General features: G+C 45.4%; 1 protein-coding gene across 1 annotated transcript in view; it reads right to left on the reverse strand.

Moving 5' to 3' along the window:
* The window catches only part of LOC137422264 (translocon-associated protein subunit beta-like), a 53,374-nt gene that overhangs the window by 24,139 nt on the left and 11,037 nt on the right, over positions 1-18,198 (reverse strand). The window contains exons 2-3 of the mRNA XM_078771792.1: positions 9,453-9,616; positions 8,975-9,073 (exon numbers count right to left, since the gene is read on the reverse strand). Coding sequence (XP_078627918.1) covers positions 8,975-9,073; positions 9,453-9,616 — 263 coding nt within the window. The remainder of the gene's footprint in view (positions 1-8,974; positions 9,074-9,452; positions 9,617-18,198) is intronic.

Here is an 18,198-nt window from a genome sequence, read left to right on the forward strand (position 1 = left end):
GAGTGCGACAGTTTTTAAAACATAAATAAATGTGTCCCGCTGCTCCATTGCACCCTGCCTAACAGACTTACGCCCACAGTTAACCGAATTGCGGAATTGTCTTCAAACTACACACTGACGGTGGGGAGCATTATTTACAATGACTCTGCTTTTATTTACAAGACTAACCCAGGACCTGTAATTGTTCTTTCTGGGGGGGGAGACAGTCTGCTCTGCATCGACGCACCATGAAAGCACCCAAAAACGCACCAATACACACCCAAGCACCAATCGGTGCAGTCACCATTGTTCAAGAAAATAAAACCAACAACCCCTAACCCTGCAGGTGATCTCTTGCTCTTCGGCTCCCTCTGCTGGTTATTATTATTTGTTCTTCCAGATGTTGTCATTCTTTCATTTCCTTACTGGCGGCCTATTTGCAATAAAGTGTGCCCAATGTGTCCTTTTTATTTTCCTTTATTTATGGCCCACAGGGCCGACTACGTGTGGTTCACCTGTGGGGCATCGGTGCCCTGTGGCCAAGGTCCGCCAGCAAGATTTCGGGCCCTCATGGCCGGTTCCAGCAGAGGGGCCATGCCCCAACCCATGGGGTCCATCAGTGGTGCTCGGTCACAGGCATGTGGTCCATAATGTGGTGCATCGATGCAGACAGCTGGTTCTGGGAATTTCGGGCGCACAATGGCCGACCCACGCACGCTCCCCTCGGCGCCCAATGGCGCACAGGTCATGTGGGAGACAAAAGAGACAAATGAGCGAGGGGTAAGGTCACAAGGATACACATCAATAAGGCAATGCAAGGCGAAATGCGTACGGAGGGTGAAGTGAGAAAGCTCGTCCCTACCGTACGTCACCCCCCTGTCACCTACACTACCCTTGCCCTTACCCTATATGTACAAAATCTACACATTACCAATCCGTCGCTACTGTCACGTCTCCCCGCATTTCTTCTATACCAAATTCGTCACCACAATCCCTCTAACCAAAATTTGCCATCACCCAATTCATCATCAATCCTCATAAGGAGGAAGAGATGGAACATCAAGCACAATGTCACACCCACGTCATGATGCGTCTCACATTCCAAACATTTGCACAGTAAAAAATAATCAAAACATGGCATGGTGTGGAGTACCTGTCACCTCAGGTGAGTGGATGCAGATGGTGCGAGGAGACTTCATCCTAACTACTTTCTAAATGACTTTAACACTCTTTACTCTACCCGGGGTCTTTCCCTGCCAATCCATTGGCCATCTTACACTATGGGTTCTAAAAACCAATTCCCATTGACCAAACTGTGGTGCTTCTCAATTTGGGGTCTCACTCCCCCGATTCATCTCCCGGTGCCCTTGCACAATTTCTGGGCTGCGACGTGTAGCTCTCCCAGCAGGTCTACCCACCTGCACACCTCCACCACTGCAGTTGCCACCCGAGCTTACCTAGCTCCTCACCCTAACCTAACTAACTGGGGAAGGTCCCTCCTGGCTCTGTCACCCCACTCGGTGCCCTCTGGCACTGGGCTACCCGGGTCCGTCCTCTGGATCCTCAGGCCCCATCCACAACTACCGGCTCCCAGAGCCCACCTGCGGCCTCACCTGGCCGACATCCTCACAGTGGTGGAGTGCCCAAACCAACTACACACACTAACAGGCTACACGCCCAGCCATTTCCACAACACTAATGCACCCATCCAATCACCATTCTTCCACCCGCACCACAGATGCCAATATCCAACCACAATTTACCTATACCCTCTACCTAACACTTACACTACCCGCCCCGGGTATCCGTGATGGGGGTACACTCTTCCCCCATTCACACCTCCGCACCATCCACTCCACTCCACAGTTTCCATCATACTCACTCCACGACCATCCATTCCAATACTCCAGATATTCCACACTTTATGTATTCCACACACCTGGTGTCATACCTGTTGTTGCACACCTGTGCAATCATACCTGGTGCAACCTGCACCCTCCTCCTCTTCCTGGACCATTGGGTCAGCACAATACACAATCACCTTCACTCACTCATACACTGCTCCACACACCTGTTCAGTTGCACACCTGTGCAATCCTCACCTGTTCAATCACACCTGTTCCTCACACACTTTCAATCCTCACACGGCATCATCTAAACTACCTGTTGCCCTGCTAACTTAGTGCTCCCCGTCTTCCCTTTAAACTAAGCACATACCACGTCATTATCATCCACTCTACTCTACCTGCGTCCCCACTACAGGTGTCATTCTCACTAACTAACCTTAACGTTACCTAATGTCATCTTCTAGGTCCCTACACACAATATCCTAACCCACCCGGGCTAGTTTTCACTGCCATCCCCATAAGTCTAGTGCTCGTTTGCCCCCCCACTGTGAGGGATGGTGGATTTGCCATCCTACCACATCGGGGAGGTCCTACTATCAATTTCGCTCGTCCAAATCCAACAAATCAAAAATTTGCCAATCATCTGCCAATCACTACCATTACCAATCATCACTCTGCCAATCCTTTGCCAATCAGCAAATTTTTCCTTTTTCTAATTTTGGGTCCAAAACACTAACCTCATCACCCGTCTACTTATTAGATCCTCTCGGTGCGCCAATTCACGTCTACAGCCCGGCTTCGTACAGCCGAGCAATGAATGCGGGTTCTTTGGTACCGGCGGTTGGATGCGTCCGACATTCGGTGCAGGGAAGGAGGCTTACCCGGGCCGAGATCCCACGCACCCTCTTGGCACCGAGCCATCCAATTGCCCGATCTCGACCTGCCGGAACGTCTCAATAAAAAGTGGTCGCCATGACGACCCTTCCTATCGAGCTGCCCGCTCCGCCTAGTTGAGCACGGACGCGGCCGTTCCAAGCGAGGCCCAGCGTGGATCGCGTACGGCCGTCCTTTCAAACCCGCTGTGGCTCGGATCCCCGCTGGTTCTCGCGGCACGCGAAGCCCGGCACGCACCGAGGGCCTGATTCGGCTATAAGTCGCTCTAACCGCTAACCCGGTTACCGTCGATGCCTCACCTGCATGCTTACACGCATACGCTACCCCTTTCTTGCTCATACATCCAGCTGTTCCCATGCTCCTCGTCGTACCTTCTCTTACACACCTCGGGACACTCATTCCGCTCACAGACTTGGTCACACACCTGACCACCGAACACCTTTGCACGCACTCGTCGCTCGCACACCTCACCAACACACCTCTTCGCGCCCCCTTCTCGGTCACCTCCTCTGTGACTATCACAGGTGTGCTCTCACTCGCACACCCAACCACGTGCCTCACGACCAACTCAAGTGTGCATTCCCACACACGCTCTACCATTCCAGGTGTGCATCCTTCCATTCCAGGTGTACATCCTCGCTCACCTGTCACAACCAACTCACGCTCCGTGTCACTCTCACTACGTTCACCTCCATTCTTGACAGCGCACTCACCCTTACTCTCGACAGCGCACTCTTTTCTCATGCCCCTGTCCGTTACACACCTTTCTCGCGCACACTCTCCCGTTACACCCTCTGTAACACTCACCACAGGCGTGCATTCTCCCTTACTCTTGACAGCGCACTCTTTCCCCTTGCACCTGTCCGTTACACACCTTTCTCGCGCATCCTCTTGCGCACACTCTCCCGTTACATCCTCTGTAACACTCACCACAGGTGTACACTCTCTCGTTACTTCCTCCGTAACACTCACCACACCGCGCTACCATGTGCTCCCTCGCACACGCGCTACGACCGACTCACTCTCGACAGCACACTCACTCCTTGGCGCGCACTTTTTCCTCACACACCCCATGGTCGGACATTCTCGCACACCTCTTTTTTCGCACACCAGACCTGTCGCACACTTCACCAACGGCCTCTCACGAACACCCGGGTCCACATCAACCCCCAAGCCGACTGAAGCTCCCCTCACATCATGTACATTTTCTCGTATATCGCCACTCACCTTGGCACCTCGTCTCCTCACCTCCTTTGCCACCTGCAAACTCTTGATTTGGTTAGTGAGTACATCATTATGAGTTGAGCACCGACCTTGCACATATTCCATCACCTCCTCCTGGATTTCTCTTTTAGTTTCTGTCCGTCTCTTCTTAATTTCACTCACCTCTTCTTCCACTTCCTCTAATTTTTGCTTCACCTCTTTTATTTCCTGGTGCGTCTCCTCAAGTTCGTCCTCTAAGGCTACCTTGACCGTTTCTATGTGCGTCCTCACCTGCCGGTCCTTCGTCTCCATTACCTCTGTCACCTCGTCCAACCTCATTGTCAGTCCCTCACGTACCATCTGACATTGCCTCTGTGTCGCTATTAAGTCATTTTTAATTTCTTTTTGTGTCGCTTTTAACCCTCCTAGTACCGCAGTGTTCCTTTGAACCTGCTCCACTAACTCCGTTTGTCCCTCTGTCAGCTGTTCCACCTCCTCCGTCAGACCCTCTATGCCCCCCTGTAACCTAGCCATATTATTCCTCACCTCTTTCTCTATACGCTTTTCACCTCGCTTTACATCCTCGCGTACCCCCGAGACCTCCTCACTTACACCTCGTCGTATCTCCTCTTTCATCTCCTCCCTCTCTTTTGTAGATGCTACCCTCATCCGTCCCAATTCATCCCTCTGAGCATCCAATTTACTTTCTAACCCGATTTGCACCTCCTCTATCTGGTTCCCCATTCGTTTGATTTCCCGGGCAGATTGTTCCCCTACTTCCCGCAATCTGTCTTCCATCCTATTTTCTAACCCCATTAACCCATTTTTCACCTCTTTTATCCCATTGTCTAACCCCTCAAATTTTTTTTCTAATCCCTTAAAATTATTGTCTAATCCCCCAAATTTGTTTCCTAATCCCTCTATTCTACTCCCTAACCCTCCGATCTGGGCCCCCATGTCCTCCCTCAATTTCTCGCTATTGGCCCCCATGTCCTCCCTCAATTTCTCGCTATTCTGGGCCATAAGGGCCTTCATTTGTATAAAAAAAAGGTTCAAATCCACCAGCGGCGCTGCTACGGTTGCGGGCGCCGTGGCCATGTGCGAGGCGCCATTTTGCGCGCCCGTAACCTCGTGCGTGAGGCCGCCATTTTGTGCGCCTGATACTCCCTCAACCACATTGCCATTGCTCTCCTCCTCCCTTTCCTCCACATACATTTCCCCGAGGTCCTGGGTTACCCCTAACCCGTCTATCTCCCCCACCGACATCCGATCGCCTTGATTGTCCATGGCGCGATCTCAAAATTCGGGTTTTATAAAACAACAAAATTTCGGCAGCTCATAATTTTGACCAAATTTTTTTCTACACGTTTTAAAAATTTGGTTCGGGCCTCGTATCCCACTCCTAGACACTAATTGTTACGGGTCGCGGACAAGATGTTACTTTGGGCCGAGCGGATGGTCAACCGCGACCGTTACAGGATCCCCGATTAGCCCGACTCCCCTAACGTTGACCAATCGCGCCACAGGTATTCAATCGGGAAACCTCTAAAGCGACCGAATGTAAAGAGGAAGAGAGAAGAAGACAGAGTACGGAGGAATAACAGGATTTATTATACACACAAGCAAAAAGAAAGCAGTCACGTTTATTTACAACACATAAGACGCAGGTGACAGTGCAAATACTAGCTTACCTACAGTCTTAATTAACCCAGGACAGAACAAACAAAAGACAGACTCACGCGGGGAATGATGACAGGAATCGCAGGAGGTGGATGGCTGGAGGTGAACGCTTGGTGGAGCCAACGCGGAGCTTGGTGGAGCTTTTGTGGAGGTGAACGCTTGGTGGAGCCAACGCAGAGCTTGGTGGAGCTTTGGTGGAGGTGAACGCTTGGTGGAGCCAATGCAGAGCTTGGTGGAGCCTTGGTGGAGGTGAACGCTTGGTGGCGCCAACACGGAGCTTGGTGGAGCCTTGGTGGAGGTGTACACTTGGTGGAGCCAACGCGGAGCTTGGTGGAACCTTGGTGGTGAACGCTTGGTGGAGCCAACGCGGAGCCTGGTGGAGCCTTGGTGGAGGTGAACGCCTGGTGGAGCCAACGCGGAGCTTGGTGGAGCCTTGGTGGATGTGAGCACTTGGTGGAGCCAACGCAGAGCTTGGTGGAGCCTTGGTGGAGGTGAACGCTTGGTGGAGCCAACGCGGAGCTTGGTGGAGCCTTGGTGGAGGTGAACGCTTGGTGGAGCCAACGCGGAGCTTGGTGGAGCCTTGGTGGAGGTGAACGCTTGGTGGAGCCAACGCGGCTGGTGGGGGGTTGGTGTGACGGGTTCTCTCTCCTTCCCTCACAAGCTTCAGGACTCTTTCTCTCTCTTTCTTAGTCCCACCCAGTCCAACAACTTCCTCTCTTGCTTAGTCCAACTCAAGGCCTTTCTGTCTTCTGATCTCCTCCCTCCTCGACTCTACTCAAAGCGCATCTCCTCGGGAAACGCCCTGCCGTGGGTTATATAGGCCCCGCCCCTCAACCTTTGCGAACCTCCCCAATCGCTCTTCCTCCGCCCTCTCTAGCCAAACCCCTGGCTCATGGTTGGTCGAGTGGGGCTGGCTCACTCCTCCCCTCTATGACGAGGTGGAGACACGCCTTTCTTCTCCGACCCTGCCTCGTGGTCAATGGCGGTTGAAGAGAAAACCGCCCAAAATGCAGTTGGCAATTGGAAGGGAGGTAATTGGCACTGGGAATGGAAGTTTTGGGAGTGGGAATGAAGGGAATCTATCTCTTTCTCTGGTGCAATGGAGTATTTCAATTAATGGGAGACACAGCCTTACCCTAAAACACAGAATAAGATATAACTATCGAACAGGGGTATTCTATGATTAGCTGACGTGTATGCTTGTGGACTAATTATGGGAAGCCCTTTTGACCTTTACACAGCTCCGGAGGCAGGAGGCGCAGACTCAAGCAATATTCATCACCAATTTACCACAATACAACACAATCAAAAAAAATACAGTCCTCATATCCGCAACAATATATATATATATATATATATCATAAATCGATGCAGTTTGTCATGATTCATCCAGTCAAATTAAATCAGTAAATGTTTCTAAATGAACAGAAGTATTACAAAACTTTATTAGAACAGCACTCAGTAGCGAGCATACTTCCGCCACGCACGCTGAACAGTTTATGTTTTGTATCCCAATGATAGGCCGGATCTGGATTCGGACCCGAACCAAAATCTAATCGGCTTGTTCTTGTCACCAAACCACCTCATCCACCAAGTTTATTCATAACTCGTCCATAACTTTTTGAGATATCCTACTATGTATCAGTTTTAGCCCCATCACTCAATGGTGAAGAATCACTTTAAAAATTCTACTGGCCGGATCTGAATCCGGATCTTCACCAAAATCTATTCATTTCGTCCTTGTGACATACACTACCTCTCTGCCAAATTTTGTCCGAATCTGCAAACAACTTTTTGGGATATCTTGTTCACAGGCAGACAAACAGCTAGATGTGAAAACATAACCTCCATCCACCTTTGGTGGCGGAGGTAAAAATACAGGAAAGCAAACCCGACATAATAAGGATAACCAAAACTTTTCATGCTGTACTCCTTAAGGTAAATCACAGCAAGAGAAAGAAGGAAGTGAAAGAGCGTGCATATATAAGTATGTCTATGCAAGATCGACACCGAATGGTTCATCAGTCATGACGTAATTGGTAATGTGAACACCCATTGGTTGACTCAGTCACCACTATCTCTGGCTCTGATTGGCTGGAGTGGAGTTGTTTGTTTATATTTTTTTGTTTGTTTGTTTTTGTTGTTGTTTTTTAACATCGGCACAAAAAACCCAATTTCCAAAACAAAAAGCGATAATTACTGTTCTGCGGACATTCCTTTGATGGTACCTCAGCTGTTCTTGTGAGTGATCAAAGATATGAAAATTATGCACAAATGATCATGGGATTGACTCACCTCCTCCAGGCAGCCAGCCATGTGATGACATCATGCATGTGACGACATGATGCAGCATAGTTCCACCTAGTCAGAATAAGCGAAGCTTTACAGATCAGAGCCGTGAGTACAAAATTACATTTTCCAGTTGCTATGCAATTCAGAGGAATGCAATTTCAATCCAATTGGATATCTTTCTGCCCGTTTTGTTGCTGTGGTGAAATAGAGGAAAAAGCGACTCGCTGCTAGGAATGATATTTTGCATTATCTGGTGTGGCAAATTAGTAGTGAAATCTGAGTTATAGCATTATTAATTTTGATTACAATCCCACCCCCTTCCTCTAACCCCAACTCCTTTGGTGGGCAGCTGAAAATTCAGACAGTCAGTCAATAGATCTTTCACAACCATAATACCTGTACTACTTTGCCATCCTGAAATAGCAATTCCCTGTTGTCGCTGAATCTCCCAGAGCAGAGAAACTCAGCAGCTTATTTGATCATTCTCAATATCAAAATTCCTCCTAATTAATGGCTACAAATATTCCCGCCGTATTGTGCCGTTGGTGAGGTGGCAATTTTTGGCCCAGGTATTTCACAAACCACAAACCGAGTGATCGGGGCTTGACGTTCGACCGGGACCAATTTCGAATTTTGGAATTTGTTCAGGGTGCCAGCGATAACTCATGTACTCTTCGCAAATTACATCATGGGATCTATAATGTCCATCAACTAATGCAAAAAGATGGATCCTCCGGCTTAACGTCAATCAAATGGACACATTGATGGATCACCCGCATATGAAACCCGGTGGGGACAGTTTTATAGCTGGGTCGAGATTCAAACCAAAGACCAATCAAAACCTCTAAGTCTAAGCTATTCTGGCAGCCCAATTCTCAATATAAAAGCTAAAATTAATTAAATAAAACAGTGCTTTAGAAATACCAGGTGAAGGAGTTAAACTTTAGGAATATAAATAAAGAAATAATATAAATAAATAAATAAATAAATAGGGGAAAAAATAGAAACACCAAGTGAACGATTATTATGTCATCTTATTGACACAGTAAGGACAACATGACACATTATTGTGAGGATACGGAGCGATTCTCTCCCATTTGGCTGTCAATGTTCCAGAGACGACGCCAAAATCATCAGCGGAGAATGAATCGTCGTGAAGTTCCACCTCAAAAGCAGCACTATATGGTACAAGTGCGTACAATTGTGTAAAGCAAAAAAAAAAAAAAAAAGGAGAGAAAAACACAACCATCATGCAAAGTTCAGCATCAGCAATTCATGAGTATAAGTATTACTTTCTCACACTATAAGTGAGATGATATTTCCAAAGACCAAAGTAAAGGCAGATTCAAAGTTCATTATTACTATTCGGCAAGTAAAAACAAGCGTATTGCATCCACCTGTTAAAAGAGGTTTCATAGTTTCAGCAGAAATTTTAAACTCTTATTGCTTTGATGATTGCTCCAGACTCACTGTGCCCACAATGCAAAGAAATCCATTTGATTTCACATGAATAATTCACCGCTTCGTAACCAAATTAATGTCTCCAGTGAAACTCACCTGGAGCCAATATTGTAAAGGTTGTACTGAACATTCAAGTCTTTTCCATCAACTGCAATCTTGTTCAGGAGGGTTTTGGAGGCCAGCAACCGAGCTTCGCCATCGTGAGCAATGCTTGGACATAAAAATAATGTTACGAGGTGCAGCAGCCGTGTCCACTGCATCTGAAACACCATGGGACGATACTCAGTGTCACAGACAGTGGGAGGTTTTGAGAGTGGGAGATTGAACAAAGGCAGAGATTGGGCTAAGGTGGGGGAAAAAGAAAAGGACAAGGTAGAAGAAGTCAAAATGTGAGTGGGAGGACACCACCACTACTACTCCTACAATTGATGGAATCAGCAGAGCGTTTATAAAGATATGCTAACCGCCATGGGAAGCAAGAAGTTGACGTTTCAGTCCTTGCTTTCAAATGGTGGTGAGCATATCTCAATCGATGAGTTTACTGAAGGAATTGCAGTTGGAGATCTACTGTTTCAATTACCAATTTATGTTCTTAATGTACTAGCTGAAGTACGCGGCATTGCCCAGGGGGAGGGGTGGTGAGGGAAGGGGAGGGGAAAAGGTGGATAGGAGGGGGATGGAGGAAGAGAAGAGAAGGGGAGGGGAGTGGGGAAGGGGAGCGGAGGTGGAAAGGGGGAAGGGTGGGGGAAAGAGAGAGAGGATATATATATCTTTTGGAGGGGGCTTTGACAGGCCCCTCTGTTTGGGGGAGGGAGTGCAAAGGAAGGAGGACGAATTTACCCATGCAAAGTGTGCATTAACTTCAGTGCTTCCCAGGTAAAACAAGTACAAAAAGTTTTAATTAAAACAAAAGCCACGTCGATGTTACACAATGCCTAGATGCAGCTGTGCCTATAACGTCGATGTTATAGGCACAGGACATTCCTATTGATTCGATTACTTGATGTTATTTTTGTGCAAAGTGAAAATATATCTCGGCAATTTCCCGTGTGTGGCGACGAATTTTTAATATATCTCGGCATTTTCCCGTCTGTTATTTCAGGCGGTGTATGACTGACCATGCCGCGATTAAAAAAAAAAAAATCTCGGCAATTTCCCGTGTGTGGCGACACGTGAACGAAGCTATGCTCCTCTCTCCACATTATTGTGACGACGTATAAATTAAATATTTCATCGTGACGATTGTCATCAAATGGACGAATTTTTAATATATCTCGGCATTTTCCCGTCTGTTATTTCAGGCGGTGTATGACTGACCATGCCGCGATTTAAACAAAATATATATATCTCGGCATTTTCCCGTCTATTATTTTGGGCGGTGTATGACTGAGCATGCCGCAATTAAAAAAAAAAAAATCTCAATGGACTTGAAGTTACAGGCCTTTGAGAATTCATTTCGTTCTATAAAGGGCAACTTTCATCGGATTTTCTTCCCGTTGTTTTTCAACCGAGTCTAAAACTATGTTAGCGACTGTGAAAAATGAAATGATATATCGTATTTGATTTGAAATAAAACTGTGTGAGAGAGGAAGACACTACGGGCCTACAAAACAGGCATCAAAGCTATGCGAGTTAATAAAATGGTGGATATTTGTTTATATGAAGGCTCTCCCAGAATGTGTGGAGCTATGGTTCCCAGAATGGGTGGAGCTTTGAGGTTTTGTCTTCTCTGCAAGAACAAGAAGAAGAAGAACAACAACAACAACAACAACAACAACACCAACAGCAGAGGGCACTCTATGAGCAGCGTCTGCGACGCGGCTAAAAAGGGAAATTGTAATACCCTCTGCCACCACCACCAGGTGGCGCTGCACGGTGCACATTTTCATAGAGCATTTACCCTGCCCACACCCCCCCACATGAGGCCGCGGCTACATAGCCTATGTTACCAACACAAAAAGTTGTATTTGTGCCCCGAGTTTTTCTGAAGGCTTCCTCAAATTGCTCATGGAAGTGGTCATGATTGCATTATTCTTAAGTATTCAACTATCACATATAGTGGACTCATTGTATGTTATCATAAACCTTTGCAGAAAGTGCTTCATTGGCATTGTATTTTGAATTATTACTTTTATAATATAAATGCTGTGATGCTGTCATTAATTTTTATTATTCATTGTTTATTACATTTTTCTTGTATTTTGATGTTCAGGTAATGTTGATTGATGTTTGTATTAATAATTTATATTAAATAAATGACTAGGAAATGAATCTAGTGTTTTTACATGATCAACTAAAACTCGGTAGAGGGCATACCTCCGCCAGGCTCAAGAGTTTATGTTTTATATCCCATTGATAGGCCGTACCTGGATTTGAATCTCACCAAATTTGAACAAATTCTTCCTTGCCACACACCCAACCTCTCCACCAAGTTTCGTCCCAATCTGTTCAAACCTTTTTGAGATATTGTGCTACATATCATTTTTGGTCCTATCTTTCAATGGTGAAGAATCACTTGAAAGATTCTCAGATCCAGATCCGGATCCACATCTTCACCAAAATCTAATCAATTCTTTCTTGTCCCATACCCAACCTCTGCACCAAATTTCATCTGAATCGGTCCATAACTTTTTGAGATATCATCTTCACAAACAGACAGACAGGTGTGAAACCATAAACTCCGCCACCGAAGAGGCTTAAGTCTACTAGTACTACTACAACTACTACAACTACTACTATTACTACAACTACTACTTTCATGGCCCAAATCATGAAACACACACAGCTTAACCTCCATTCAATGTACGGTGCACCTTGTGATGCAATGCTGTGACCACGAAGCACCAATCTGACCGTGTATAGCTTGAATGAACGACACAAAGGTGGGGAGCGGCTAATGGCAAGAAAAATCCAAACTGGTGATCTGTAATGAGAAGTGATGAGCTTATCTATCTCATCTTCATTGAGACATGGGCTGATTAAGTTTCCACAAAAGTTTCAAATTGATCATCACTTGTGCTTTCCCCAAAGATTATCACTGAGATGGACCTCAAGAACATATTAAATAACCAGTGTGAAAAAGAAGAGCGGGATAATGTGTGGAAGTTGAAGGCTTAAATAGCCTATTGTGGAATGTTAGACAAAACAGCCGGTAGGGAAGTTGAAAAAAAAAAACCCCCAACTATAAATGTCGCCAGAAAGTAGAGGACTTTGTGAAACTGCTGCAGACAGTGAAGAGGAAAGTGAAAAACCTGGTCTTTAGTTAAACCAATAACAAGAAGAAAAAGACATAAAATGTCATTGTCGCAGTGGTTTTAGTAATTTTGCTGGATGGAGTTAAAGGCCGCCAGTCGACCACATCTTTGATCGGATTACAAAACAAAATCTTCTGCACATGTATACTCCCATGTATTGTCTTTGTACCAAGTTTGAACAAAATTGGTCCATGCATGTCGAGAAATGGTTGGGGACACGTTTAAGTAACAAAATGGCCGCCAATCGGCCATCTTGGATTTGATCTCGAAATAAAATGACGTACATATGTAAGCTATCATTCTTTATCTGTGTGCCAAATTTGAACAATATCGGTAAATGCATGTCCGAGAAATGGTTGAGGACATGGTCAATATTGTTTTTTTTTTTACAACTAAAATGGCCGCCAGTGTACCAGTCGGCCATCTTTGATCAGATCGCAAAATAAAGTGAAGTGGATAGCCCAACAAGTGTTTGTTGCTTTATTGAGGAACTAATGTGCATTTGGATCAACAGGGAGGGAGGGTGAAGCTCGAGTATGTGGATCGCGAGAGCAATAAATGTGTTTGGGGACATTATCTATGAAGTTATTTTTACAAACAAAGTTCAAAATATCTTTTGGTTGGGACAACCATGGAACTCGTCTTGCACTGGCTGGAAATTCACTCGATAACCCCAAAAGAAATTCTTACACGAAACGTGCCGAGTTCTCTCCGCACCTTCGTCAGATAACTCCACCCCATTGATATTTTTACCTTGCAATGCGCGCCATTGGTTCTTCCGCGTGCTGCTTGAGCCCACGACATACCCACCGCTACCAGCGATTTTCAGGCTGCATTTGTGGTTCTCACTTCAACGCACAACCACTCTAGGTGACCGCCTAGTTGTTCCTCCGGCCTAGTTGTTGCTCCGGCCTTGCATGTACATCGGAAGCGCTGATGCTAAAACAGAAACAGTCATACTTTGGACATATCATTCGTGCAGAAAATGAAAGTCTGGAGAAATCAACCAGCTGGGTATGGTTGAGGGAAGAAGAGGAAGAGGCAAACATTGTACGTCCTGGATGGATCGGGTAAAGGCTGCAACAAAGTCGTCTCTCCCAGAGCTTCGGAAAGCAGTGCAGGGTTGGGATGTTTGGAGAAATCTGATCATGAATGTCACCAGAAGTCAGACGAGACTTGACAGAACTAGATAACTCTTTATGCTGCCAATACCTTTCCAGGGAGACTATGCCATGCATTAACTACTCTCTGCCTGAAAGACGTCTGCCCTAATACTATCCTAACTCTCATCTTCTTCATTTCAGGTTATGGCCCCTGGTCCTATCACCATCTATTCTGCTAAAAATTATTCTGCACTTGTTTTGTCTGTACTATTCATTATCTTTAAAATCTCAATGAAAGTAATTTTAAAAATATGCACTGTAATTTCACTCTATGTAACCCAGGAAAATATAAATTTTGATACTGCAAAATAGAGAAGCAGCAAACATTTGAAAATCTCGATGGTGCTTGGGAACAATTTTATCTCAAACTCAAGACAGTTCACATGTGGTGACCTCTGAAGCGATGGATGACCCCAAAACTGTTTACTTTGCTGTCGTAAATTAAGTGGAATATATGTCCTCGAGGTCCACCTCAGTGAAAACAACCCCTGGGGAAAGATTATGTGATGATCCATTTGAAACTTGTTTGGAAACATGATCAGCCAATATCTCGAAGGAAGTTGAAATAGATAAGCTCCCCAAATCAAGGCCAAACAAAGCTGGGAAATGTGAGGAAGTCTTTTGTGCAAGCTATAAACAAGAATGACCGCACTGTGGTCACAACCTGTGACAAAGTCTTCTAACGGGTTTATTGGGAAACGAACATTTAAAGCATTATTAAAAGTTTAACAGTGCGATTGGGAAACACACATTTATTGCCCTATTAAATAATTAACTTGACGCCTCTCATCTATGTCTCCCTCCTCACGGTTATATAACAACGAGCTGATTAATCACACAGTAACAGTTTGCTTAAACCCAATATGAAACCGTTCAAAAATTACATAATGCTATATTTTTTAAAGTAATTTGCGTAATGTAACATAACGCTTGATTACCGTGCATTCTGGCATACCATGCATTCTGGTGTACCGTGCGTTCTGGCGCACCGTGCGTTGTGGCGCACCGTGCGTTGTGGCGCACCGTGCGTTGTGGCGCACCGTGCGTTGTGGCGCACCGTGCGTTGTGGCGCACCGTGCGTTGTGGCGTACCGTGCGTTGTGGCGTACCGTGCGTTCTGGCGTACCGTGCGTTCTGGCGTACCGTGCGTTCTGGCGTACCGTGCGTTCTGGCGTACCGTGCGTTCTGGCGTACCGTGCGTTCTGGCGTACCGTGCGTTCTGGCGTACCGTGCGTTCTGGCATACCGTGCGTTCTGGCGTACCTTGCGTTCTGGCGTACCTTGCGTTCTGGCGTACCTTGCGTTCTGGCATTCCGTGCGTTCTTGCGTTCTGGTGTACCGTGTGTTCTGGTGGACTTGATGAAACCTTACTATTATTAGATTTTTTGGGGTTCCTCATCGTGAATAACATTCGAGCCACCCAAAGCCAATGGAAATCTGACACAACAAACCCGGGCAGTGTACAATCAGCAGAGGCCTAGAGACCAAATGTGTTAGGCCCACCAGAAAACCAAGAGGGCGGCCATATTAAAAAACCAAGAAAAACCATATGAAAACCAATATTTAGAGTCAGGTCAATTTTTTTGGGACTGCCACTCGTAACATGTAACCCAGTGCTACCTGCAGCATCTTCAAGTTGTCAGCGACAAAACTGACACCCCTCACTGGCTTTGCTAGTGGGGAGGGTGACTGTGACACCCTGGCAGGCCAAAAGGAACAACCGGCAAAAGGGCAGATGACCTCCTGTAAGGAGATATCTGCCATCCAGTAAGGAGATGATGTTTCCTAAAAACACCCATCCGGTTTGGACAGATTCAAGTCATAGCAAAGACTATAAAAATAGTATGTGCTGCTAACTTGCTTGAAAGGGATAGAGCATGGACAATCACCATTGTTTGGCATCCATTGGGATGAGGACATTCCTCCTGAGGAAATGCACAGCTGAGTACGGTGAGAAAAGTGGCGCCACTGTTATGATGTCGCTGGTACCCAGTGTATCCTGGGAAGTGATGGTAGTGACAGCACTTCCTGCAAACTCAGTGGTTGTGTTAATTGTTTGTCTCATCAGAGTGCCCGTGTGTGTGTGCGTGTGTGTGTGTGTGTGTGTGTGTGTGTGTGTGTGGCGCATGCCAGGTCTATTATGAGCCTTAGCTCATGTATTAAACTAGAACAATGTGACTGTGTCACCAATATACCTCTGCATAGTCCCACAATGGGTAGATGCCCTCGTTCACTGTCCTAAAAATAAACAAGTTTGACTTAAATCCCCTCAGCTGTTCTCAAGTATCACATTTTTACCCAACATGACAGGTTTCACATCGATCGGTGAAGCAGTTTCAGAGAAGGGATTTTTTAAGATATCAGGTTTAAAGCTAATATGGCTGCCATACCACATGCCATATGACCTTTAAAATGTACACTCTGCATATATGTCATGCGATGGCCTCACTTGAACAACAATGCTAAGTGCCGGCACTATAAACACCATTTTATTTTATTTCTCCCAGTGTCTGTAATTGAGTCCGCATAGAGTGTCCCTCACCATAGCCTATTACTATTAGTTTTTACCTCAACATTTTTATTGTGCTTGCATTATTTTCATCAATTCATTAGTTGTTGAATTTCAATTTCTTGTCTTGTTTCATTTCTTTGTTTGTGGGTTCGGATTAATCCAATGTCGGCCGTCTGATTAGGTAAGACTTCGAACCTTCGCGTGTGCGCGAAAATATAATTCCGCCATGTTTGAAATATGCCTCGGAGTTAAAGCTCGTTTCGGTCATTCGTCTTCTTGGGGTGTTAATCCCGGGGACGCGGCAATATAATGTATGTATCTATGTATGTACTGTACGTATGGTTGTATTGCATGTATTGTATTGCATGTATTGTATTGCATGTATTTTATTGTATATATGTATTGTATTTATGTGTTGTATTGCATTGTATGTATTGTATTGCATGTATTGAGACAACATGAGACAACCCTCCCATCTACTTTCTCAACAATCCTCTCCAAGAAGTTCTGTCGCTCATGCTTTTGGGTCTCACTATCTGCCATGATCTTTCTTGGGAAAACCACATTTCCAAGCTGGCCTCCAAAGCCAGTCGCCGACTGGGCATCCTCCGTCGTGCGAAGTCCTTCCTTGGCACACCTGAGCTCCTCACCACATACAAGGCTTTCATCCGCAGCTCAATGGAATACTGTTCCCCCCTCTGGGCTGGTGCTCCTGCCTCACACCTTGCTCGACTTCACGCTGTTGAGGCCAAAGCTTTCAGAATCATTGGAATCTCCTGCGATGTAGTCAACGCCGAGGGCCTTTCACTCACTCACCGCAGGCAGGTTGGTGGTCTTTCTGTCTTTTACCGACTCCTCTCCGGCCTTGCTCCCCCAGCTCTCTCTGTGCTCTGTCCCCCCAATATTCCTTCAGGTCGCACAAGATCTGCCTGCAACCCTCTTATGGTTAAACTGCCAAAGTCTAGGCTCTCTGCTCACCTTCACTCTTTCATTCCCCTTTTCTCCCGCCTCTGGAACAAACTCCCCCACTCCCTTCAATCCCACTCCTCCCTCCAGGTCTTTAAAACAGCTGTTCACCACCATCTCTTATCGTCCCCCATCGAAAACCTTGATCTTTTCTACCCCCGGTAATTCACCCCAGAGTCCTTGCAGTGTTCATGTTTTAATCCTCTCCCACCTCCCCCCAAGTCCTCCCGATGTCCCTGTTCTCAAATGTTGTGTTTGTGTCCTTCCCCCTCTTCCCCCTCTCTTTTGTGTCCTTCCCCCTCTCTCTCCATCTTGTCTGCCGCTCCCCTTGTTTTTTGTGTTTTGTGTGTCGGTTTGTCTTTTTGTGTGATTAATGTTAGCTCTTTCACGAGCCTCGATCTTGTATACAAAAAAAAAATAAAAAAAATAAAAAAATTGTATTGCATGTATTGTATTGCATGTATTGTATTGCATGTATTGTATTGCAGGTATTATATTGCATGTATTTTATTGTATTTATGTATTGTATTTATGTGTTGTATTGCATGTATTGTATTGCATGTATTGTATTGTATGTATTGTATTGCATGTATTGTATTGCATGTATTGTATTGCATGTATTGTATTGCATGTATTATATTGCATGTATTGTATTGTATGTATGTATTGTATTGCATGTATTGTATTGTATTTATTGTATTATATGTATTGTATTACATGTACTGTATTGCATGTATTGCATTATATTGTATTGCATGTATTGTATTGTATTGTATGTATGTATTGTATTGCATGTATTGGATTGCATGTATTGCATTGTAATACATGTATTGTATTGCATGTATTGTATTGTATGTATTGTATTGCATGTATTGTATTGCATGTATTGTATTGCATGTATTGTATTGCATGTATTGTATTGTATGTATGTATGTATTGTATTGCATGT

The sequence above is a fragment of the Myxine glutinosa genome, chromosome 2 (genome assembly GCF_964187855.1).
Source record: "Myxine glutinosa chromosome 2, kmMyxGlut1.1, whole genome shotgun sequence".
NCBI lineage: Eukaryota > Metazoa > Chordata > Myxini > Myxiniformes > Myxinidae > Myxine > Myxine glutinosa.